A 24,047-nucleotide genomic window follows, 5' to 3' on the forward strand; every position below is an offset into this window, starting at 1 on the left:
AATTTTACTAAATATTTTAATTATGTATTATAAATAGCCATCTGACCATTATAAAATAAAAGTTGTATTACCAAAAAAAAATGAATTATAGAAATAAAAATTAGGGGAATTTAGGGGGAAATACCAGGGAGCCACAACCTATCCTGGGTACTTCAAAGGACACCTTAGGAAGTGACAGTGGAGCTGAAACTTGAAAGGTGAGTCAGAGTTACTGGAGGTGGAGGAGGGGAACAGTGTTCTAGGTAGAAGAGCCAACATGTGAAGAATGACAGGAAGCTGAACTCCTGGTGGAGCCTAAGGAATGTCTGATTCACCTTTTCCACAGCCTCATCCTGGAGCTGACAGCAGGGATGTAGCACACACTGATGAAACTTACTGAGATGTGTCTGAAGGAGCCTGGGCTGTGGATCAGAATCTGCCACTTGATATTTCTGTGGGTCTTTATGCCTCAATCATTGGTCTACTATATAGAACCTTCCAGTTTCTTACTCCCCACATCTAGAAAACCAGATCAAACTGGCTTCACCTGGAAGAAAATTCACTACCAAACCTAAAGAGAAACTGAGGTATGGGTGACTCAGGCTTTTTGGATGCAGCAGTCCAGTGATGTCATGAAGGATGTCACAGTTCTCTGCTACTCCTCACTGGTCAGATGGAAGCCTGACCACTTCAGGACACTTCTCACAGGGATGCAGAATACTATAGCCATGACTGGGGTTCACCCATCTCTTTCCACCCAGAACAAAGGTTTTCGGAAGAGAAAGGAGAACCCAACTTAGGTCACCTCCCTATCTCAGACTGCTGATGATGAGGGATGTCATTTACCAATTTATTTCAGCCAGTGGTTTTTAACCCTGTGTACTAGCTTAGTATGGGAAGACTTTTCAAAAGTATTGGCACTCAGGCCTCACCCCAATATATTTTGTATGGTTTGGCTTGAGGTTGCAATCAGGCATCCTCAGGTGGTACTGAAGCACAGAGTATTTGAGAACCAATGATTTAGACTAATTAGAACAGGGGTCCTCAAACTTTTTAAACTGGGGGTCAGTTCACTGTCCCTCAGACCGTTGGAGGACTGGACTGTGGGTCCTGGGACAAGTTGGCTGCTAACAGGACAGGCAGCGGCAGCAAAAACACCCAGCGGGCCAGATAAATGTCCTAGGTGGGCTGCATGTGGCCCACGGGCTGTAGTTTGAGGACGCCTGAATTAGAACATGCCTTCAGAAGGCAGGAACTCACTTTTGTGTCGGTCCATGGCTGTGACAGTGGTGTGTACCCTGATCAGTGTTGGCCTCCATAAATAGAGGTCAAGGGCAGTGGGTGACCTGAACAGTGTTCTCCTCTATAGATGGAGGTCAAGGGCTATGGGTCACCTGAACAGTTTGTCCTCCATAAATGGAGGTCAAGGGCCACGGGTGTTGTGTAGACAGTACTTCACTCTATAGTAGTTGCAGCTCAAGAACAGGATTTGTGCCTATCTTCATCTACTTGGTTGCCTAAACAAAGTTTGGGCAACTGAGTGGCTTAAAGAACAGGAATTCATTTTCTCACAGTTCTGGAGGCTAGGAAATCTAAGATCAAGGTGCTGGCTAATTCAGTTCCTGGTAAGGCCTCTTCCTGGCTTGCAGATGGCCTCTTTCTTGCTGTGACCCGACATGGTGGAGAGTTGAGAGAGGAGAGATCTCTTTTCCTTTTCTTAGAAGATCTGTCAGATTAGTGCCCTACCCGTATGACCTCATTTAATCTTAATTACCTCATAAGGACCCATTCTCCAGATTCAGTACTGGGGATTAGGGCTTCAATGCATGACTTTTGGGGGGAACACAATTCACTTCATACAGTGCCCTTGGTTCTTACATCAGCATTTTGCCCACATTTATGTTATTCCCCTGTTAAGAAGTCACAGAAGGGATGGAGAGATTTTATTCTTCTCATCAAATTACCCCTGTACTTTCTTTTGCCACCAACAGGGCATCAGGTTCCCAAACCAGAGCTGATCCATCTGCTCGAGCATGGACAGGAGCTGTGGACAGTGAAGAGAGGCCCTTCCCACAGCACCTGTGCAGGTAGGAGCCACCCACTGGTTAGGTGTGTTCATGGTAGCCTTCAGAGAGTGAGGGGGGCCACTGCCTCTGAATTTCTGTGTCAAACTGCATGATATAAACTTCAAGAACTAGGCATTTGGTCACACCTGAATGCTCAGGATTGGGAAATGTCGTTTGGCTGTGTGCCCAAGAAGAGCAAATAGGTTTGGTTTATGTCATGTCAGGCTACTGTACTCAAAAATGTCAGAGTGGTGATAATTTCTGTGTCATTGAGTTGTCTGAGAATGTAATGAGATTATGCACAGCACTGCCTAGGTCAGTGCCTGTCCTGTAGTGTCAACAAAAGCCAGTTGTTAATATTACTATTGTAACAGTATTAATTATAATGAATAAAAGTAATATCACACATTCCCTTCTAAGCTCAGGGGAAAGGAACCTTTTGTCTTTTGATATTACTATCCATACTATACTATGGATCCCACTCTTCCTCTTTCTTAATCTATTTATCCATCCTTATTGAACATCACTCAGAGTAGCCCCTTGTACTATATTTTCCTTCCCTTCTCCCCTGAAAGATACCACAGTGGCATTTGGCCTTTTCTCCCCCATTTCTGTGTTGATGAGTGTAGCTAGAGTGATCCACCTAGTGGATTGGCATTACTGCTGAGTGTGGACTTTCCTTTCTTGTGGTTCCTCAGCCTTCTTGACCAGCCCTACCTCTAACCTTTTGTGTTCCAAATACTTCCTTCCCTATCTCCTCAATTCTACATCTTCACTTAAGTGTCTCAGAGGCACCTTCAACTCCTGGTTCAGATAACGTCCTGCCATCCAACCAGGTTAGAAGTGTAGAAACCCCCCAAACAGTTCCTGGGCTTCTCCAGCTTCATCTAACCTAGCATCCATCACCCCAGTCCCCATCTGCTCTGTGCACTGGGCAGTTCTCTTCCCTGCATTGGCTGCTGTAACCTCAGACATGCTCACTACTTCCTCAGCAACTGAAGTCCCAATGTATAATTAAATTTATATTAAAAATAAAGGCTGTGTACATACATGTTTCTTATTCCTAACCTTTTTTTTTTTGAGGCAGAGTCTTACTATGTTGCCCTCGGTAGAGTGCTGTGGTGTCACAGCTCACATCAACCTCAAACTCTTGGGCCTAAGTGATTCTCTTGCCTCAGCATTACCTAGTAGCTGGGACTATAGGTGCCCGCCACAAGGCCTGGCTTTTTTTTGGTTGCAGTTGTCATTGTTGTTCAGCAGGGACAGGCCAGGCTCGAACCTGCCAGCCTCAGTGTATGTGGCTGGCGTCCTACTCACTGAGCTATATGGGCACCGCCTTGTTTCTAAACTCTTAAAAGATTTATCTTTATCTGTCTCATACCTGTGGCTTTCCTTCTTGTCCTCTATGGAGGAGATCTTGCACCTAACCATGGCTAGTTTCTCGACCAATGCCTATACCCTCCCACTGTGTTCTCAGGGAACTTGGTTTTCATTTTCTTTCTTATCTGTATCTTCATCCTTTCTATACTCTACATAAAAATGTGCTCAAGTTGCTTACATATGGAGAAAAATACCCAAATGCTTTTTATCTACAAGAGCCTTCAAGTTGTTTTTACTTATAAAGCCAAGTTCCTTAGAGTTGTCTCATTTTTGGAAGAGATGTATTCACTTCCATATTTTTTTATTTAAAATAATAATCTGATATATGGGCTTGGCGCCCATGGCTCAGGGGTTAGGGCGCTGGCCACATACACTGAGGCTGGCAGGTTTGAATCTGGCTCAGGCCTGCTAAACAATGACAACAACAACAACAAATAGCTAGGCATTGTGGTGGACACCTGTAGTCCCAGCTCCTTGGGAGGCTGAGGCAAGAGAATCGCTGAAGTCCAGAGTTGGAGGTTGCTATGAGCTGTAATGTCACGGTACCCTACCAAAGGTTACAAAAAAAAAAAAAAGTCTGATATATGTATGTGTGTTCATACCCTTTTATCACTTTTTGCTGGCGTTTTCATTCTCTTTCTCTAACTCTGATCACTCCTTTCATGTTGGTTTCATAGGTATCTGGTAGCCTTTTCTTTTAACTCTTAAGTATTCTCCAAGAGCAAATCTGCCTATTTTTACTCCCTCACGTTCACCCCAATGCCTACTTCCTCTAATTGGCAACTACTCTGGCTTCTCCATTAGGATCCAATTCATGGGACAACTCCTAGGAGGCCTTCCATTACCTCTTTTTCTTCCCAAACTTGTTAGGTGCTGCTTCCCTTTACTTCCATAGCACCAGGATGCATCATTATTTGGAGCAAATGCCCTTCAGACAGTGTCATCAAAACTGTGTCCTCCCTTCTGTACTCTGAACTGTTAAGAGGGGCATCTCCACTTCAGATTTTCTATTCCCTGGTCCAGCCTGTGTTCCATATTTTCCCTTTAATGATATCCAGGGTACAAGGACCATGAAAAGTATTTGGAAACATTGGTTATGGAGATATAAAAATGCAGCAAGTGTCAGAGTTACTATCTTTGTCCTTATTTTATCACTTTTTTCTGCTGTATTATATCACTGAAGGTCCCCTCCTTTGTGTACTGGATTCCTTCAGGTGAAAGAGTACAACTTCAGACCAGAGAGCCAACCCCTCGTCTGCCAGTCTTATCTGAGGAAGCCTTTCTCCAGGGAAGTCTGACTCTGGGATTGTCAAAGGACTCCAGATTGAGGAAGTCCAGGGAACAGGGAGGGCTTTTGGAAATGCAGAAAGGTCAAGTGAAGCCAGGGACAGACCCTCACAAGGAGACCTATCCTGAGAAAATGAGCCTTGAAGATGAAGGTCTGGGGACATATGATAATCTGCACTGTAGGGTATCTCTCGGAGATATTCTCCTTGAACATGACTCACAGCAAACAAGGAAAGACACCTTGGTTCATGCCAGGACAAACCCCTACAAATGCAAGCAGTGTGGGAAATGTTTTAGCCGTAAGTGGTATCTTGTACGACATCAGCGGGTTCACACTGGAATGAGGCCATATGAATGCAATGCATGTGGGAAAGCTTTTAGCCAGAGCTCAACTCTCCTTCGGCACTACCTAATCCACACTGGGGAGAAACCATACAAGTGCCTAGAATGTGGGAAGGCCTTCAAACGCAGGTCATACCTCATGCAGCACCATCCGATCCACACTGGAGAAAAGCCCTATGAGTGCAGTCAGTGTCGAAAAGCCTTCACTCACCGCTCTACTTTTATTCGCCATAATAGGACCCACACTGGAGAAAAACCCTTTGAGTGCAAAGAATGTGGTAAAGCCTTTAGCAACAGGGCACACCTAATTCAACACTACATCATCCACACTGGAGAGAAGCCCTATGATTGCATGGAGTGTGGAAAAGCCTTCAGATGCAGCTCAGAGCTCATGCAGCACCAGCGGATTCACACTGGGGAGAAGCCCTATGAATGCACCCAGTGTGGTAAAGCATTTCATCGGAGCACATACCTCATTCAGCACTCTGTCATCCACACTGGGGAGATGCCCTACAAGTGCATTGAGTGTGGCAAGGCCTTCAAACGCAGGTCACACCTTCTACAGCACCAGCGGGTCCATACTTGAGAGAAGCCCTATTGGTTCAGTGACCATAGAAAGGACTTCATCTACTGCTTCTCCTTCCCTCCTGATGGGACCCATACTGGAGGAACCCACCCTCTGAGTACTAGGAATGTTGGGAAGTTTATTTTTGCCAGCTCTTCCTTAACTAAATGCACAACACTGGGGAGAAACCCTTTGAGTGCAGTGAATGTCAGGTGCCTTCAGCCACCCCTCACCCGTAACAGAGGGACTCATAACAGAGAGAAATGCAGAAGGCAAACCACTTGCATCACCATTAAAGAACTTGTGCTAGAAAAAGACATTTGGATTTGACCAAAAGAAAAAGCTCACGTGCTATCTAAGAATTCATAATGAAGAATTACTGCATAATTGTCATCACTGTAAGAGAACTTTCTGTGAAAAGATCATCAGTTGTCATATAAAGAACCATACTGGAATTTGACTCACCTTGAGATTTACTCTACAAATTTATAGAAGCCTTCAGTCACAGGTATCTCCTTGGTTTACACGGGAGATGTAGGGAAAAATAAATATCTTTACAAACTCAAGACTTCCCTGAAAGCCTGTTACAGTTTTCATCAGTTTTTTTTGTAGGGGAGATGTGTTGAGAGATACAGTGTCTCAGCCCTTTGTGTCTTATATACATTCACTGCTATCCTGTGTCAGGAGAGTTGGACAACAAGGGCAGTTCATCTAACACTTTTTGGAAACTGTCTTTGTTCCAGACATGTCTGGGAGGGAATTCATGAGGAGGGTCATTCTTCTTGAGAAATATGAAGGCTTGAGTCATAGTTGAGTATTAGATGGCTTGAGATAATTGGACTTATAAGAAATTAGAAGACAGAGAATATCCTCCCACAACATTTGTATTTTATTTCTAAGGACAGGTGAATCCATCCTATATGGATAGCCAAATTAAAATGTGTACCACTTAAAACTGTTTAAGGCCTTGATTTTTATTTAAAACTCCCCTTATTAATATGTTTTTAAATGCACAATACCCTCACTTTTGTTCCTGATTCCATTCTATTTGTTTTATTTTCTCTAACAGCATGTTGATCACCTTGTTTGCTCTTCTCAGGTGAGTCCCAATTTTTTCTTCTTCCTGGTGTTTCTCAGGTTCTTTAATCATGTGTAAAGAGGCATTTCATAGTCCCCCCAACCAATTTTGTAGGGATTAGGTTATAGATAAAACAAGCAAAATAAAATATAACCAAGGTAAATTAATGATAAACCCAGGAAATCAAACATGGAGAAGAATCTCATTGTCTGACCTTATAAATAAAAGTTTGTGTAAAGTTTTGCTATAAAATAAAATACCTAGTGTATTAACAAGTGAATCAGGATGTGTTTATGCAGGTTTGTGTGGGTTTCACATTTAATCACCTTAGACTTATTCACTTGGTGCTGGTATTAAATGTAGTAATTTTCCTATGGAATTTTCTTTAAGTTAGTTTTCAAGCTACATAAAAATACATGTATTGTGTGAAAAATATAATCATTTCCTCACTGATTTTTCCTTGGATACTTTTAAAAGACCACATATGTACTTCATGTTTTTGTAGTAGGCATGCATCTTTTTTGTGCTTTATACACATATAATGAATGTAATTCCTGATAAGTTAAGAATATTATATTTCCAGGACAGAGTGCAGTTTTTTGGGGGAAGGAGAGTGGACTCTTGAAGATTTCACTCTCTGTCTTCTCTGAAAACCCTGAAGGATGTGGGAAATAGCTTCCCATGACCAATGCTAGGAAATGTACGGCATCACTGGGATCTAAGATACAATTCATCAAGACTCTAATACTTCTTGAGTTTATCACAAATGCCTCTTCTCAGGGAGACCTCTATCAGGACCTACAAATTTGGCAGCCACATCAAGTAATTGAGGATTCACACCTCTGCTGTCTTTCCCAGGGGACATTGGAAAGCAATAAAGATTAAGACAGATATGACTAAGAATTAGTTTAATATCATCCCATGCTCTTCTGGAGGCACATAAAGTTGGGGTTCCCACAAAAGCTGTTTACCCTTTGCACTGGGGTAAACAATTCTGTTCTAAATCCAACCCACACAGTACAAACAACTTTCAAGCTTAAAGGTAGTTTAAGTAAGATGTTTAGTACAAACATCAATAAATTGTGTGATGTACCATTTCTCTCTTTGGTAGAGTAAGGAAAGCCCTACCATGGCAATCACATTAGAAAAAAAAAGGTACTTATGAAAAAGGTAAATATCCATAGGCTACTAGAACCTAGACAGCTTTTCTTGGCCAAAGCTAGGTCCTATGTATGCCTTGAATAGTTCAGCAGATTGGGGGAAGACCCCCAATAAGCTCACATTATTCACAGTCCCCTTCAGAATTTGGTGAGACACAAAGGTCTGCATACCTTCAACACAACTGGTTGATGGACACTATGGAGCTATGCCACATTATAGTGTCTGCTGCAATGCTGGCAAGATAAGAAAGCAGAAGTTAGCTCCAGAAAGCTTCCTCATAGTGAATTGTCTGTCCAACTGTTGATCTTCAGATGTGTGAGGTTCAACTTCTGTCTGATGAATACCTTGAGAAATCTCTCTGGTGTTACGGTGAACAAGGTAATCAACTGCACATCCCACCAATGGCTAAGGCTTTTCTCTTGTATGAACTTTCTGGTGCCTGACAAGGGAATACCTTTTGTTGAAGGCTTTCCCACATTTGCTGCATTCATATGGTTTTTCTCCAGTGTGGATTCTCTGATGTTCTACAAGTTTGTTTTTGTAGATGAAGGACTTCTCACATGCACTGCACTTATGAGGCCTCTCTCCAGTATGAACTTTCTGATGTTGAATGAGGCTGGAATAGTGTCTAAAGCACTTTCCACATTCACTACACTCACAGGGCTTTTCTCCAGTATGAACTTTCTGGTGCTCCAGAAGTCTTTTTTTGTCGTTGAAGGCTTTCCCACATTCATTGCATTCATAAAGTTGTTCTCTAATGTGGATTCTTTGGTGTTGAAGAAGTTTATCTTCGAGGTAGAAGCCTTTCCTGCATTCATGGCATTCATAAGGCCTTTCCCTAGTGTGGATTTTGTGGTGCTTAAGAAGTGTTTGTTTGCAGATGAAGGTTTTCCCACATTCACTGCACTCATAAGCCCTTTCTCCAGTGTGAATTTTCTGGTGTCGTATGTAGTCAGAGGATCGAATAAATGATTTTCCACATTTGACACACACATAAGGCTTTTCTCCAGTGTGGATCCTCTGGTGCTCAAGAAGTCTTTTTTTGTGGATGAAAGCTTTCCCACATTCATTGCATTCATAAGGCCTTTCTCCAGTATGGATTCTCTGGTGATCAAGAAGTGACTGTTTGTAGATAAAGGATTTTCCACATTCATTGCACACATAAGCCCTTTCTCCAGTGTGAATTCTCTGGTGTCGAATGTGGTCAGAGGATTGGATAAAGGATTTTCCACATTCAGTGCATACATACGGCCTTTCTCCACTGTGGATTCTCTGCTGATGCCCAACAAATGTTTGTTTGTGGCGGAACGATTTCCCACACACATTGCATACATAAGGCTTTTCTCCATTATGGGTTCTCTGGTGTTCAATAAGGGAGTATTTGGAGCTTAGGGATTTCCCACATTCCGTGCATACATAAGACCTTTCTCCAGTATGAATTCTCTGCTGGTGCCCAACAAGTGTTTGTTTGTGGAGGAAAGATTTCCCGCACACATTACACACATAAGGCTTTTCCCCATTATGGCTTTTCTGATGCTGAACAAGCGAGTAGTTACAGCTCAAGGATTTCCCACATTCACTACTATGTTTATAAGCTTTTCCTCCATTATGAACTTGTTGATGCTCAAAGACATGAACCTTCTCATTGAAAACTTGTTCACATTTGTTACATTTGTAATGCCTTTGCTGAGTGTGAAAGGTATCCCTGCTTCTATGTGGATAGTCTTCAGTGTGGGTGTTCTGGTGTTGGAGAAAGCCCAGGCTGACTAGGAAATCTTTCTCAACATCTTTGCATGTAAAATGGTTGCCCAACATGGGGATTTTGTAGGTATTTACTAGCAAGGCCCTATTTTCCTCTGTTCTGATGTGTTCATCTCTGCTGCATTGGTTCTGGTTCTGGTGTAGGTTCAAATCAAATGAAAAGTATTTCTCATATGCCATACTAACATATGGTTTCTGCCCAGGAAGTGCTCCCTCATGTGCAGCCAGGTACAAAATGTCTTTCATGGCCAGGATACACATCTCACAGGGGTGGGCATTTGAGATGGCAGAACCTGGCTTTGGAATCCTGGCCTGTGACATTCCTATGGAAGCAGTGTGCTCAAGAGGGGCCTCCACAGCCTCTACTCCATGGCAACAACCTGAAAGCACAAAAATGTGGGTAAAATGTATGAAAACTTTGGCATACATATACTTGTATGACACAGACAGGAATTGAGTCCATGAGTGTGTTTTCAGGGCACAGGAGCGGAGGTCAGCCCAAGGAAGACAATACTTGTAGTACTGGGCCTCTAGAAGTTACAATGTAGAGGAGGGCCCACAACCAACCAGAAAACAAGGAACAAAGTGCTGTAGTAGAAAGAGACGCAGAGTCTATAACTCACATTTCTGTGAGTAGTTTTCTTTTTTTTTTGGCCGAGGCTGGGTTTGAACCTGCCACCTCCGGCATATGGGGCCAGTGCCCTACTCCTTGAGCCACAGGTGCTGCCCCTCTGTCAGTAGTTTTCAGGAGGATCTTTTCTATGGAGACACACGAGACCTGTGTACAATGTATGTCACCCCAGAGAAATACAAAGCAACTGGGTAGCCAGTGTTTGATTTAAAATGGTCTGACTTAAGATCTTTCAACTTTATGATGATCCAAAAGTGATAGGCAGTTAGTAGAAACCATACTTTGAATTTTAAACTTTTCCTGGGGTGGCGCCTGTGGCTCAAAGGAGTAGGGCACCGGCCCCATATGCCAGAGGTGGCAAGTTCAGGCCCAGCCCCAGCCAAAAACTGCAAAAAAAAATTTAAAAAATAAACTTATCCTGGCTAGTGACACACAGTGTGATACTGTCTTGCCATGTAGAAGTAGCCCGGCCAATGTGTTCATGAGGTTAGGTATATTAAAAGCATTTCACTTAGGATATTTTCAACTTAATGATGGGTTTATTGGGACATAACCCCATTATAAGATGAGAAGCATCTGTATATGAACATCTCATGGTACATTCAGTGTGGGCTAATATTGGAGAGCAGTGCAGAAGGAGAGGAACTGGACAGATGTGGGAGTCAGAAGAGGTAGGGAAAAGGCAGGGGTTAGAAGTCACAGTAGAAATGACAAGTGGGCAAAATGTCAAGTAGGCAGAGGAAAAACAAAAATGAGGTATGACCATGAGCCCTGGCACCAAGATATTGGTGAGCACAGGACATTTGCCTGGAATGATTTGATCTTAGCATTAAATGCTACCCTCCCACTGTTCTACCTCATAAGGCCCCAGATTCTCTAATTCCTCTTGTTATGGCTGGAGACTTTTCCACCCTGTCAGAATATAAGGCTTTCTCCTGTCCTCAGCTTTGGGAAGGAGACTGTCTGGGACCTAGAAGGTAAAATCCTAAAGGGAAAACAAGTAATTGAGTAAACAACATTGACCTTGAGTGCCCAACCTATGACAGACTCTTGGACAGAAATCTGTTACAAAAGAACCTTGCTGGCTCGGTGCCTGTGGCTCAAGTGGCTGGGGCGCCAGCCACATACACCTAAGGTGTTGGGTTTAAATCCAGCCGGAGCTGCCAAACAATAACGGCTGCAACCAAAAAATAGCCAGGCATTGTGGTGGGCGCCTGTGGTCCCAGCTACTTGGGAGGCTGAGGCAGTAGACTCGCTTGAGCCCAGGAGTTGGAGGTTGCTGTGAGCTCTGATGCCATAGCACTCTACCCAGGGGGACAGCTTGAGGCTCTGTCTCAAAAAAAAAAAAAAAAAACTTGCTGTTGGTCTAGTGTTCCCATGTAAGTGCTTGTTAATTCCTGAAATAGGGAGGTCCCAAAAAATTCTGCTAAAGACATGAGAAGATATTGTGACACAGGTCTGCCACAGAAGTCACCATAGCAAGGCAGGGGAAAAGCATGTGGTATCAGTAGCACAGGCTGGAAGACTCTGAACCCAAACTCTTAACTAAAAATAAAAAGCTTTGGAACAGTAGATATTAGGGCTGCAAAAAGATCAGGGCCAGTAAACACAGCACTTAAGTCAGGAGTCAGCACTTAAAGTCAGGAAGGAAGCAGAGCCCATGATCCAACTTGGAAAGACAGGGTGACCTCTGGAAAAAGGGGAAGAGTAGAGGCTAGCATAGGTCAATGTTGTGGTTTTGGGGGATCTTACCCACTGAGGCCAAAAGTGCAAAGTTCTCCAGCATTATGTTGTGATATAGACACCTCTGAGCTTCATCAAGGAGCTGCCACTCCTCCTGGGAGAAGTACACCACAATATCCTCAAAGGTCACATGGCTCTGTTATGATAGAGGAAAGTGAGTTCATGAGTAGACTCAATCCCCAGAACCCCCAGTAAATCTCCCTCCTTCCTATTCTGAATTCAAGGGCAATACCAGTTCCTCATGCCACAGCTACCTGACATCTCCTCGTGTCCCACTGATCACTATCTCCAGCCATCACTGCCACCTGGGGAGAGTGGTGGTGCCAACTTAGCTCTGAGCCTGGAATGTAGAATCTCACTCATGTTCCTGCTTGTCAATTTCCCTGGAGACTCAGATCATGCCACATACACCCGAACTTGTGCTCACCCTCCCAGCTTGAATTCTGAGCACAGGGACCCTGAATACACTCACACTCCCTCCCCACTTGCACATCACTCTTGGGACCACAGTTCCTTCCCATCTCCAGACCATGACTGTCACAACCTTAACACCAATTCTACTCTCTGAATCCATGACACAGGCTTCCATACATGCTGCTCTGCTCAAGGGACCCAGGTAATACTTGCCAAGTGCAACCAGGACCTACCACTACGCCACACCTCTGTTGTACCCAAGCACTATTATAAAGACCTTCCCCGGTGGCCTGACCCCTTATTCCAATTTCAGCTACCCAGACTTTGTGTGAATTTAGGAAGCCTAATCCCTCCTCCCATTCAGTGTCACCTATGCTGTCTCAACACTAGGCACATCTTTTCTCTCTCCACCTATACATAATCAAAACCCTGTCCTCACCTGCTCCCACCACAGGCTAAATGGCATCACCAGTTGATCTCATTAGCACCTAACCTAATCTGTCATCCTGTCTGAAACTCCCAGGTTCCACTAAGAATTGTTACAAAGTCGGAGCCAGGGCTCAGTGGGTAGGGCACCAGCTCCATATACTGAGGGTGACGGGTTCAAACTTGGCCCCAGCCAAACTACAACAAAAAAAAATAGCCAGGCATTGTGGCAGGTGCCTGTGGTCCCAGCTGCTCAGGAGGCTGACTCAGGAGAATCGCCTAAGCCCAGGAGTTGGAGGTTGCTGTGAGCTGTGACGCCACAGCACTCTACCTAGAGTGATAAAGACTCTGTCTCTAAAAAAACAAAAACAAAAGTCTAAGCCAGCAGAGAGGAGATAAAGCACCAGCCTGTACTCGGTGTCATATGACCTCCATTATTGCTTTGCCTCTGAATCAATCTCTCTTTTTTTTTTTTGTGGAGACAGAGCCTCAAGCTGTCACCCTGGGTAGAGTACTGTGACATCACAGCACACAGCAACCTCCAACTCCTGGACTCAAGCGATTCTCCTGTCTCTGCCTCCCAAGTAGCTGGGACTACAGGTACTTGCCACAACACCCAGTTATTTTTTTGATTGCAGCCATCATTGTTGTTTCGTGGGCCTGGGCTGGATTTGAACCTGCCAGCTCAGGTGTATGTGGCTGGCACCTTAGCCATTTGAGCCACAGGCATGGAGCCTTTTTATATTTTTTTTTGAGACAGAGTCTTACTATGTTGCCCTCAGTAGAGTGCTGTGGCATCACAGCTCAACGCAACCTCAAACTCCTGGGCTTAAGCAATTCTCTTGTCTCAGCCTCCCAAGTAGGTAGGACTATAGACACCCACCAAACGCCCTGCTACATTTTTGTTGTAGCTGTCATTGTTTGGCAGGCTAGGGCTGGGTTTTAACCCACCAGCTCCAGTGTATGTGGCTGGCCCCCTAGTGGCTGAGCTGCAGGTGATGAACCTGAATCAGTCTCTTAACTCTTCCCATTTAAAGCTTGTGCTACCAGCTGGACATTCCCCACCCCCAACCACATGGTCACTGCTGTCCCTCATGACTCCCACCTCTCTCCAGGGGACTATGCAAGAGACCAAGTCAATGGAGAATATGTTCCTCATCCTCCCCTGTGATGGCATTGCCACCATGGCATAAAGAGCCCCCCTCTTGGCTTGGCACCTGTGGCTCAAGTGGCTAAGGCGCCAGCTGCGTACACCCAAGGTGGCGGGTTCGAATCCAGCCCGGGCCCGCCAAACAACAATGACAGTTGCAACCAAAAAAATATCCGGGCATTATGGCGGGTGCCTGTGGTCCTAGCTACCTGGGAGGCTGAGGCAGGAGACTTGCTTGAGCCCAGGAGTTGGAGGTTGCTGTGAGCTGTGATGCTACGGCACTCTGCCCACGGGGACAGCTTGAGGCTCCTGTCTCAAAGAAAAAAAAAGAGCCCCCCTCTTAAATCTGCCATCATCCATCGTCCATGTGTCAGCTATCAGCAGGTGGGTAGCTTTCACCTGAATCACTTCCTTGAATGTCCTATGTCTGTCTCTTGCTGTGCACTTGACATCACAAGTCTCCAAACATGAGACTCCATGTCATGAAAATCTAACTCCTGGACTTCTGGTTTCTTGTTCTGCAAGGAGCTTGATGTTGTCATTCCCTCATGACTACAAGTAAATAGTTGAACTGACTAAAAAATGAACAACTTTTCTAGGATCCATAAAAAAGGTAAGAACAGGCTCGGCGCCTATAGCTCAACCGGCTAAGGCGCCAGCCACGTACACCTAAGGTGGCGGGTTCAAATCCCCAGCCCGGACCCGCCAAACAACAATGACGGCTGCAACCAAAAAATAGCCGGGCGTTGTGGCGGGCGCCTGTGGTCCCAGCTACTTGGGAGGCGGAGGCAAGAGAATCGCCTAAGCCCAGGAGTTGGAGGTTGCTGTGAGCTGTAATGCCACGGCACTCTGCCCAGGGGGACAGCTTGAGGCTCTGTCTCAAAAAAAAAAAAAAAAAAAAGGTAAGAACACAAGACAAACTACTGCCCCCAAGATTGGAGAAAGACAAGTAAATAGGCTCAGTGTCCATAGCACAGTGGTTATGGCTCCAGCCACATGCACTGAGGCTGGTGGGTTTAAGCCCGGCCCAGGCCGGCTAAACAACAATGACAACTGCAACAAAAAGTGCTGTGGTGGGTGCCTGTATTCCCAGCCACCTGGGAGACTGAGGCAAGAGAACTGCCTAAGCCCAAGAGTTTGAGGTTGCTGTGAACTGTGATGTCACAGCACTCTACACAGGGCGACAGCTTGAGACTCTGTCTCAAAATTAATTAATTAATTTTTAAATTTAATTATTTTAAATTAATTAAATGATTAAATTTACTTAATAAATTAAATTTATTTAATTTATTAAGTAAACTTACTTAATAAATTAAGTAAAGGGTCAAGGCTTACTGAAATAGAGACACGTCAAAAGAAACCAAGGGAACCAGTGCCAGATTAAGAAAATCTGAACTAAAATTCACAAATTGCTGGAGGCTGTGTGGACAATTCCAGGGAATTCAGTGATGTGGTGGCCCTACAATCTTGAAATATTATCCTTTAGGAAATTGACCAGGTTCTCGTGATAAATACCAGAAAAAGTACCCTTGTGCTTCCAGCAGACCAGGATATAGAACAACAGGAACTCTCATTCACTACTTGTATAGGTGCAAAATGGAAAGTCACTTAGACAGTTTCCCAGTGTCTTATAAAACTGAGCACATCCTTACTGTTAAGATTCAGCAATGGTGCTCTTTGGTTTTTTACCAAAAGGAGTTAAAAACTTTTGTCCACACAAAATCTGGACATGGATGCTTACAACTGCTATATTCGTAATTGCAAAAACTTGGAAACAACCAAGATGTCCTTTAGTAGATAAATGGATACCTGACTGGTACATCCAGACAGTGAAACATTACTTAGTGCTAAAAAGAAATGAGCTGTCAAGCCATAAAAACCTTAAATATATATTACTAAATGAAAGAAGCCAATCTGAAAAGGCTGCATATTGTATGATCCAACTATATGACATTCCAGGAAAGTCAAAACTATGGAGACAATAAAAAGATCAGTGGTTGCTTGGGTTGGGGTGGAGGATGGAAAGGATAAATAGGTGGAGTGCAGGGAATTTTTAGGGCAACAAAAATACTCTGCAGGATACTATAATGATAGACATGTCTTTATATGTTTATCTAACCCATATTATACACAACAAGAGTGAACCCTAAGGTAAATGATGAACTTTGGGTTATTATAGTGAGTCAATGTGGGTTTGTAGTGTCCTACAGACCCCCCCCCACACACACACACTTTTTGCATCCTGACTTAAAATCACAGAGTACCTTGACCACTCTGGAGGTTTCAGATAATCCTTTGTGGATATGGGGTGACTCCAGCCATGTATTTGGCAGGACAAAAAACAAGTTTGTCAATTATAATAAATGAGACTGGGTGCGGTGGCTCATGACTATAATCCTAACACTCTGGGAGGCTGAGGTGGGTGGATTGCTTGAGCTCAGGAGTTTGAGACCAGCCTGAGCAAGTGGGAGACCCTGTCTGTAAAAATAGCTAGGTATTGTGCTGGGCGCCTATAGTCCCAGCTCCTTAAGAGGCGGGCAGGAGATCTCTTGAGCCCAAGAGTTTGAGATTGCTGTGAGCTATGACACCATAGCACTCTACTGAAGGCAACAGAGTGAGACTGTCTCAAAAAAAAATTATAATAAATGGACTACACTGTGGTGGGGATATTAAGAATGAGGAGGAGTATGTATATGTAGGGACAGGGGCATCTGGGAAATCCCTGTATTTTCCTCTCAATTTTACTGTGAACCTAATAATTTAATAAAAAAAGTTAAAAGATTAAAAATAAAGAGAAATCTCACTATAGTAACTTTTGTTACTCCTAACCTAACCATTCATTTTCCACTTCAGTACATGTCACTTCCACACTTTCACCTGCTAAAGCCAAAAATCTTGAGGTCATTCCTGACTTCTCTCTCTCACCATGCCCAACAGAAAATTGTCCCTATTTACAAAACAGTACGAGAAATACCATCTTCTCCCAACTTCATAGTTACTGCTCTGATCCAGCTATCATTAATACCCAGAATGTCACAGTGATTTCCATGCTCACCCCACTGTTACCCACTTAACTAACAGAGGAGTTTGTTTAGACCTGAGTCATATCACTTCCCTCTTCTGCTCCACACCCTTCCACTCTTCCCACTGCCCTCAATAGAAGCCTTTGCTCCTCAACCTGCTCGGCCAGGATGGACTCCTGCCTTTTCTTCTTTGTCCTCAGCAAATATAATGGAGACTTGCAGTTCCCTAAACATGCCCACATCATTCTCACCTGTGAGCATTTTGACATGTGATTCCTGTGCTCAGGAAACCTTTCATCATTTCATCCTAGTAGAAATGGAAGCATCTCTTTAAGACTGCTGTCCGTGATTAAGGATGCTGGGCTAGATGTGACTCCAGGGCCCAAGGACTAAAGACAAAGAGTCCCAAGATACCAGTATCACTTGTATCACTAGGATCCATGGTGAAAGGATCAGGGTTGGTGAGAACCTGGAACTTCTTTGACTTACCTGTGATGGTTCCAAATTCCCTTTTGTTGCCATGGGACTCTGTGGGAAGATGGAGGCTATGAGATAAAGGTGATCATGGTGGTATTTACAAAGGCAAGACTCATTTCCCCATTTTGTCCTAGAGAAGGGTGACCTCAGGCTGACATGTATATAGCCTCAGATCCACAGTCCTCAGCATACCTCTTGTCATTGTGTCACACTGGAGAAAGACCTAACCTGAGAGTATCTTCATCTATGAAGTGGAAACACTTATGGTAGCCACCTCATAGTGTTGTCATAGGCATCAAACTCATTACTGTATGTCCAATGCTAAGATTTAGCTGTTACTAACCACAGGATTAAAATTTCTATAAAAGATTTTGAAAATTTGGGTGTTTCTGACCTGTCATTTGAGGCTTTGTGCAAATGTGATTCTTCATTAAAAATTAGAAATTTCTATGATTCTCTTTCTGACACTAAAATATGTAGTGTCTTTTCCGACACCAATTCTCTGATTCTTTCGTAACAAGTCGGTATCCTATAATTCAATTCTATTCTGGTACTAACTACCTGGAGTTAGCATCTGAACCAACAGATTTAAAGGCTCAGTCATACAAAACTACCCTTACTTCAGATGCCAATTGCTAGTCAATATGCAGGTCACTGTAATTCTGTCCAACTTGTCTACAAATTTGGGAGTTGCCAAGACCTTAGGTTCCATCATTAACTAGAACTACTCACAGAACTCAGGCAAATACTTATGTCTACTGGTTTATTGTAATATAAAGGATACAACTCAGGAACTGCTAAATGTTAAGAGATGTATATAGCAAGGCTGGGAGAAGGGGATGGCAGGGTGCTTCCATGCCCTCTGTGGATAAGTCACATTTCCAAGTGTTCACAATTTGCAAGTTTCCTGAATCTCATTGTTCAAGATTTTATCTAACCTAATCTCCAGTTCCCCTCTTCTCCCTGGAAGCCAGAGGTAGGGCTAAAAGTTCAAATCCTATAATCACTTGGTATATTCAGTGACCAGCTCCACTTTGAGGCTATCTAGAGATCCCATTCCAAGTCTTCTCACCCTAAGCCATCTCATAAAACCCAAGCACAGTGGTCTCCTTTATCTGTGATTTTAGTATCTGTAGTTTCAGTTACCCACAGTCAATTCAGGAGCTCAGGAAATTTCACTCCAAAATATGTCTCCTTGGTATAAAAAATTTTGAACTAAAGGCCCTCTGAGACCAATAGGCATTGGAAAGAGTTTTCCCTCTTTCTGCATAAATGGGACTGACCCATCAAAAAGAATTGACTTCCCTTCCCCTGTTATCTCAATGTATTGAAGAAAAATATGAACCAAAATGCAATCAGATCTGGCCTAAATAATTTTAAATACCTCTCAGTTTAATTTGTGCAGAATTAGTTACAAGTCAATCTACTGCCATTAATTCATCTTCCCTAGCAACCATTATTGCCCCTAAACAGAATTACTTATATTGCTTATCTCTCCCTCCCCTCTAAAAAGATGATATAAAAATATCTGGATCCCACTGGGAGAGTGGGTAATTACTCCATGATTCTCCTTGTATGCATGATAAACCTCTTCTTGTTAATCTGCCTTAATTATGGGGTGAACATTTAGGGGAAAGAGGTAGTTTCCCTTTATCCTACATGATCTTGGTGAGAAATATTAAATGAAAAATACCAGTAATAAACAATTCATAAGATTTATTTATTTTTGAGACAGAATCTTAGTATGTCGCCATCAGCAGAGTGTCGTGGCATCACAGCTCACAGCAACCTCAAACTCTTAGGCATAAGCCATTCTCTGGCCTCAGCCTCCCAAGTAGCTGGGACTTATGGGTGCCTGCCACAACGCCTGGCTATTTTTTTGGTTGTAGTTATCATTGTTGTTTAGCAGGTCTGGACTGGGTTAAAACCCACCAGCCCCAGTGTATGTGGCCCTAACCACTGAGCTACAGGTGCAGAGCCCAAAGTTCATTAGTTTTAAATTGTGTACAATTTTAAGTAGTGTAAAGAAATCTGGTGCCATTCAGTTCTACCTCTTGTAAGAAGGGTGAGTACAAAACATAAAATATTCTGAGAGGAAAAGAGACACCACATTTATATAATTTATAATTGTTCTATACTATTAGTTACTATTAACATGCTGTGACTAATTTATAAAGTGAACTTTACTGTACGTATGCATGCATAGATAGTACAGGGTTCCGTACTATCTAGTTTCAGGCATCCATTGGAGTTCTTGGAATAGAGGATAAGGGGGGCTATGTTCTGAGAAATGCATAATTAGGCAATTTCGTCATTGTGCCCAAATGATAGAACACATTTACACAAACCTATTAATAGATGGGACAGCCTACTACACATCTCGACTATGTGCCCACTGCTCATAAGCTGCAAATACATACAGCATGTTACTGTACTGAATACCACAGGCAATTTAAACATACTATTAAATATCTGTGTATCAGGTGGCACCTGTGGCTCAGTGGGTAGGGCGCCGGCTTCATATACCAAGGGTGGCAGGTTCAAACCCAGCCCCAGCCAAACTGCAACAAAAAATAGCTGGGCGTTGTGGCAGGTGCCTGTAGTCCCAGCTAGTCGGGAGGCTGAGGCAAGAGAATTGCTTAAGCCCAGGAGTTTGAGGTTGCTGTGAGCTGTGATGCTACAGGACTCTACTGAGGGAGACATAGTGAGACTCTATCTCAAAAAAAAAAAAAAATGGTATATGCAGTTGATATCATTATGTAGAATGTGGCTACATTATTGAAAAGGGCTTGTAATGAATAACAAGACACCTTTCTCCTGAGGAAATTACAAAGATTTTAGAAATTCTTTGCCAGGAAGTGCATGCCAAGAAATACAGTATATATACTTTTATTAGAGCATAGAAGCATACTGTCATTTCAATCAGTTGCTAATTGCTTGCATAAATTTAATTTACTAAATCTATACAATTTAAACTTGTATTTTCCTGGGAGAGCAGAGGCACCAGTGCCCTTGTTGGGCCTGGGCTGCTCCACTAGTCTCACTGACCTTTTCCTGGTTCCACAGGAACTGAACAATCTGCTAGGTCTTCAGAATGGTGAGTCACACAGCCCTTCAGCCTTGTCAAATCCATCCTATGCGGGGCTCCTTCCTCCTTCCACAAGAGGAATCCTTGGAACCCCCAAGGACTTCTCCTCTACCCCAAATCCACCCTCCAACTTCAGCCCTCCTTTCCTTCATCTCAAAGTAAAATCTTAAATGCCACAGTCTGTCATCATTTATACACGTACATCACTTAGCTAGGCCCCTCTCCTGAATTCCCTACTTGATTCCAGCTGCTCGTGTAACTGCACTCTGGGACATTTTCGAATGACATTTCAATTCCCAGTCTCTCCCTGAAAACTGCTGCCTCACCAGATGCCCTTCTCAATTCTTTCAGATGTTCAGGTCAATAGAATTTGGCATCATACTTCACTCCCACATTTGCTCACAAGCACAAATAATAACATAAATAAATCCTGCTGGCTGGCAGCGCTCATAGCTTAGTGAGTAGGGCGCCCACCAAGGCTGCAGAGTTCAAACCCAGCCCGGGCCAACTAAAGTAACAATGACAACTGCAACAACAACAGCAACAACAATTAGCCAGGCGTTGTGGTGAGTGCCTGTAGTCCCAGCTACTTGGGAGGCTAAGGCAAGAGAATCGCTTAAGCCCAGGAGTTTGAGGTTGCTGGGCGACAGCTTGAGACTCTATCTAAAAAAAAAAAAAAAAAAAAAAAGAATCCTGCTGGCTTTTAGATCTATCAACATTACTATTTGTGTCTCATCTGCCATCGTTTGGTTCAGAATCCACCATAATTATCTTGAAGTCTATTACAGTGGCTTCCTTACTGGTATCCTCGCTTCCCCCGTTATCATCCCCTAACCCAGTCTGTTCTCCTCTGGGCGGCCAACCCTCCGTGGCTCCTAAAAGGCTCAGACCGAAGAAGGCTCCGCAGTTTAGTATGTCACAAAAGGCGTGATTCCCACATTCTCTGTAGATACGAGTAGAGCCCCAGGTTTCCCACATGGTCTCTGCTCCGGGCACTTCCAAAAGTTTGAGAATGCAGTTCCCACCATGTGCAACTTCTGCCCCCTTCAGCACATCGGCCCTCAGACTGGAACACCCCCTCCCTCACCAGCGCCTCACTGTTCTAGAAAAGGGCCTGAAGTACAGCGATCTGGTCAGGGACTTTATAATCTAAGGGAGGGCCAGGAAATACAACACTAACCTGTGGCAGATTCACCAGCTCACTCGCAGCCATAGCAGCCCATGGGCAGATAACGAGGTCGGAGATCCGGGAGGGGCGTCCCGAAGCAAATCACCCCGGTGACGTTCAGACCGAATCCTAGAGCGGCTCCTCCAAGGCCGCCTCTTTCCCTTTCCGGATCTAGTTACTGGGGCCGGGGCCAACCACTAGGAGCCTCCAGTCTTACCGATACAATCAAAAGCAGCCAAAAGGACCACCTCCTGGAAGACGCCGGAAGTCTCGCCCCGACGTACCGCGCACTCGCAGAAACGATTCTCTACTGGGTCCTCATTGGTTCAAGGCCGGGAGGCGCTCGCGCACAGTATTCTGGGTAATGAGTTCTTACCATGCTAGGGGCTGCTGAGCGATTAGGCTCTGAGGCTCCCTCTCCTCTCCCTGAGAACCCCTGAGGCATTAGCCAAGTGGGTCCAGCGGGGAGCGGTGTGGGGGCGGGGACGGGGCGGGAGACAAGAAAAAAATCACATCGAACTTTAGATCAGTATAATCCTATCGTGTATACTGTTTTGGGGTAGAGTACTGTGGCATCACAGCTCACAGCAACCTCCAACTTCTAGGCTCAAGCGATTCTCCCAGAGCCTCCACCTCCCAAGTACCTGGCATTACAGGCGCCTGCCAAACGCCCGGCTATTTTTTTTTTTTTTTTTTTGGTTGCAGCCGTCATTGTTGTTTGGCCGGCCCAGGCTGGATTCGAACCCGCCAGCTCAGGTGTATGTGCCTGGCGCCTTAGCCGCTTGAACCACAGGCGCGGAGCCCTTAATTTTGTTTTTCTCAATGTTTTCTATATGGAGACTGCTAAGAACAAAAGTTTGGAGGCGATCCTGAAATAAGAGAAACTAAGTAAATAAAATTCAAAACACTACTCGGGAGGCTGAGACAAGGAGATTACTTGTGCCCAAGAATTTGAGTTTGCTGTGAGCTAAGACGCCTAAGCACTCTACCCAGGGTGACAGAATGAGTCTATCCCTCAAAATAATAATAAATAATAATATGAGAAATAAAAATTAACCAAATAACTTTCTATGTTTCATTATTGGCTGAAATTTAAAAATAAAAATTAAATAACAGAAATTGATTGTTGAGAGTATTAATTATTAGCTTGGCATTCTTGCAGGTGTTGCAAGGTAAAATAACTAAGAGATCATACTAAAACACCAGTGTTTGGGGGTGATAAAGTGAGGTGCTTATAATAATTATTACTGGCATAGTGACATATAATTCCAGTTTTAAATGGCAGAATAAAACTTGTAAGCTGATATGCAGATGTTTAGATTCTTGATTTGTAGCTGTGGTGGTGTTACAGGATAGTGGAAAATGGCCACTTAAAAAAAAAATGCCTGGATTGATAGATATCCAATTAGTGAAATGTTATTTTTCACTTTTGCTTTTAATCATGCAAAAAGTTAGTTTCATATGAATAAAGCTTAAATGGAAAGAAAATAATTATATCTCTTCAGAGGTCATAGAGAAAATGTATTTGTAATGGGATAGAGTAGAATTTCTGAAACCAAACACAAAAAGGTATCACAACATGTACATCAACTATATCAAAATAACTGTCTTCTATTATAAAATATAAAATTGAAATGACAAGCACATCCTTAAGAAGATATGGGCAGCACCTGTGGCTCAAAGGAGTAGGGCGCCAGCCCCATATAGAGGAGGTGCCGGGTTCAAACCCAGTCCCAGCCAAAAACTGCAAAACAAAAAAAAAAAAAAAAAAGAACCTTCTGTAATTGACAGAGCTGGTATACAGGAATAAATACATTTACTAAGTTCTACAAATTAAGGAAAGAGCTCAAATCAAAGACTAAAAAACTTTTATATAGTCATTACAGATTAAAATTACAAAAGACAGACAAAAATCTAAAGAAAAATAAAAAGAGTCCATTCAGCTTTTTGGCCGTAAGAAAAGTGCAAATTAAAACAAAATTAATGAGGTTTGCAAAACTCAGTAACTCTGACACTTTCAAGCATTGTTAGAACTGAAGTAATTAGTGAATAGCATAAACTACCACTAGTATATATATAGATTGGGAAAAGTATTTTGGAGAATAGTTTGGCATTTATGGACTGAATTGTGTTTCACCAAAATTCTTATGTTAAACTCATATTCCTCAGTGTGACTATATATGGTGATAGGGACTCTATGGAGGAAATTAAGGTTAAACCAGGTCATAAAGTTGGGCTCCAATGTAATATGATTGGTGTCTTTATTTTTATTTATTTATTTTTTTTTGAGACAGAGCCTCAACCTATC

At 43.3% G+C, this 24,047-nt stretch overlaps 2 protein-coding genes across 3 annotated transcripts in view; one reads left to right on the forward strand and one right to left on the reverse strand.

The window, feature by feature from the left end:
• ZNF550 (zinc finger protein 550) overlaps positions 1-5,705 on the forward strand; it is an 11,073-nt gene extending 5,368 nt beyond the window's left edge. Inside the window, exons 3-4 of the mRNA XM_012808533.2 lie at positions 1,971-2,066; positions 4,640-5,705. Of these exons, the coding sequence (XP_012663987.1) occupies positions 1,971-2,066; positions 4,640-5,640 (1,097 nt within the window). The 3' untranslated portion in view covers positions 5,641-5,705. The remainder of the gene's footprint in view (positions 1-1,970; positions 2,067-4,639) is intronic.
• Positions 5,706-7,597: 1,892 nt separating this feature from the next.
• The window catches only part of LOC100945177 (zinc finger protein 549-like), a 37,567-nt gene continuing 21,117 nt past the window's right edge, over positions 7,598-24,047 (reverse strand). Inside the window, exons 1-4 of one of the 2 annotated variants that reach the window (XM_003795343.3) lie at positions 21,752-21,839; positions 17,496-17,534; positions 12,003-12,129; positions 7,598-9,999 (exon numbers count right to left, since the gene is read on the reverse strand). In XM_003795343.3, the coding sequence (XP_003795391.1) occupies positions 8,264-9,999; positions 12,003-12,129; positions 17,496-17,534; positions 21,752-21,784 (1,935 nt within the window). In that variant the 5' untranslated portion in view covers positions 21,785-21,839 and the 3' untranslated portion in view covers positions 7,598-8,263. Of the gene's footprint in view, positions 10,000-12,002; positions 12,130-17,495; positions 17,535-21,751; positions 21,840-24,047 lie in introns of those variants that run through there. The other variant, XM_023516478.1, reaches the window with a different exon arrangement.

Source organism: Otolemur garnettii, unplaced genomic scaffold (assembly GCF_000181295.1).
Source record: "Otolemur garnettii isolate 467f Iridium unplaced genomic scaffold, OtoGar3 scaffold00091, whole genome shotgun sequence".
Taxonomy (NCBI): domain Eukaryota; kingdom Metazoa; phylum Chordata; class Mammalia; order Primates; family Galagidae; genus Otolemur; species Otolemur garnettii.